Source organism: Sinocyclocheilus anshuiensis, unplaced genomic scaffold, assembly GCF_001515605.1.
Source record: "Sinocyclocheilus anshuiensis isolate Anshui unplaced genomic scaffold, SAMN03320099.WGS_v1.1 scaffold147, whole genome shotgun sequence".
Classification (NCBI taxonomy): Eukaryota; Metazoa; Chordata; class Actinopteri; order Cypriniformes; family Cyprinidae; genus Sinocyclocheilus; species Sinocyclocheilus anshuiensis.
Window position 1 is genome coordinate 131,584 of NW_015549585.1, and position 2,161 is coordinate 133,744.

The 2,161-nt window shown below is 41.0% G+C and overlaps 1 protein-coding gene across 1 annotated transcript in view; it reads right to left on the minus strand.

Annotated features, from left to right (window-relative positions):
- Window positions 1-679, minus strand: part of LOC107657945 (inhibin beta B chain-like) — a 12,744-nt gene extending 12,065 nt beyond the window's left edge. The window contains exon 1 of the mRNA XM_016446289.1: window positions 4-679. Within this exon, the coding sequence (XP_016301775.1) occupies window positions 4-320 (317 nt within the window). The 5' untranslated portion in view covers window positions 321-679. The remainder of the gene's footprint in view (window positions 1-3) is intronic.
- Window positions 680-2,161: the final 1,482 nt, after the last annotated feature.

The following is a 2,161-nucleotide window of genomic DNA, read 5'->3' on the forward strand; positions in this document are numbered from 1 at the left end:
GACGCGGCGTGGCCATCCAGGTTTGGGATCTCCACCCTCCCGTCCTCACGCACCTTCCCGGCGTGGAGCTTCTTGAGCGCGGTCACCATCGCCGCCTTCGGGATGGGGTGGGTGATGTTGGGTCTGTCCCGCATCTGTAACCGGCTCAGAATGTGTCTCTTCACCGCCTCCAGCAAATCCACGTCCACCCGTGTGGCTCCATCCGTCTGTCTGAGCCCGCAGGACGCGCAGCTCGGGGATTCGGTGTCCGGTGCCGGTGTGCAGCGGATGGAGATGAGGATGGACACAAAACAAAGCACTTCGAATATCAAGCTTTTCATCTTCCGTGATAATAAACAGCAGTTTCCGAGCGGATACGAGAGCTGATGGAGATGAAAACGGCCAAGTTCGTATCCGCCTCCGTCTCTCCCCCCCCAAAAACAGTGATACTTAAAAGTGAAATAACTGTAATATCCACTTTTAGACGAGGTCCGGTCCGAATTAAACGCAAACGCAGTAAATCCTGTAAACGTCTGGAATATGCTCCTGCGGTTGATTCTTGTCTTTGGTGACTCCGCGATGATTTCGACACAATTCGGATCGATATCACAGTAAGAACGGCTCGTCACACCATCCGAATCTCTCAAAGTTGATAACAAAAAATATGATGTGTTAATAATAAAGTAACTAGAGCTCTTGATATCTGTCCACGTACAGCCGCGAATGGCACTTTTACGCACGCGTCTGACGCGTCATGGCATGACTGGAAATCTCAGCATTACGCGTGCAAAACCCCACAGACTAAACAAAGGACCTGTTATGATTTGTCCCTGTGATTTCTTCACTCTATCGAGTTAAACTCATCCATGGTGAAGGGGAGCGAGCGTGAACCAGTCAAAGAAGGAGCCCCCAGTTTTCCAAACAAGCATTCGCCTTTTTAGTTCTTCAGCTGAAGATCGTGTCCTCCTTTGTTGGACATTTTGACTTCCAGTGTTCGTTTCCAATATACGTCTTCATCATAGCTCTCTCTCTCTCTCTGTGTGTGTGTGTGTGTGTGTGTGTGTGCGGGAGCTTCGGCTTGTTTCTCGTGCGAACAGACATTGTGCCGCTTTTGAGCCTCTGGAAAGTTTTTTATACGGGACTGAAGAACCACGTGGGACGAACCACCAGCTCCAGAATTATAAAGGTTGAGAAAGCTCGGGATCTTCAGGGAAATGTGTAAAAGTAAAATTACATGCAACATATAAATGTCATAAGCAATATATATAGCGTATATATGAAGTGTAGCCTAGATGATGTTCATTTTGCAATGTGCAATGGCCCAAATTTCAGTAGATGTGTTTATTTAGATCAGATTCTTATTAAAAGAAAAGAAAAAACACACTTTTTACATTTGCTATAAGTACAAAAGACAGCATTTTAGGTGATTATGGATCATTTTGTTAAATCTAGGTCAAATATTTCTGCTTACAAAAGCGAAGGACGAAATGTGGGTCTGGAAAAGATGAAGCATCCCCTTTGAATAAAACAGTAGGTTTCAGTCAATGAAAGCAAATGAGCAACACTTGTAACTGGTTTGAGTGAATGAAGGTGTGAACTCGTAAACTGGTTAAGCAGGCGCCAGAGAAGCTCGTCTAAAGAGCACTGACTGGCTCTCACAGACCAGACCAGAGCCGTAAGCCGATTTTTAAACAGAATAATGTTGAAAAGGGGGTCTTTTATAATAAACAGCAGTTTGGATCAAAATTAAATTTAGTTTTAGTTTTGTATAAATACACAGTCATGTGGTTTATGACTGATATCGCCTCACTGATGAAATTTAAAGTTGTAAAACAGCGCCCCCACTCGATAAATCACACAAAATAGGCCCTGCGTACTGTTTACATTTATAAATGCAGCAAAATTACGCATTGTCCAAAATATTAAATATTCAGAAAAATGCGCAATTTACATAAAATATAGGCAAAAATAATATAAATATTTAAAGTTGCAAATGCTTTGCAAATAAATTTGACACTTAACATATTTCAAGCTTTAACTATGAATATATATATATATATATATATATATATACTGTGCATATATAAATTTACAAACTCTAATAGGGAACAATATGCATATGCATATATATATATATATATATATATATATATATATATATATATATATAGTGTTCCCTATT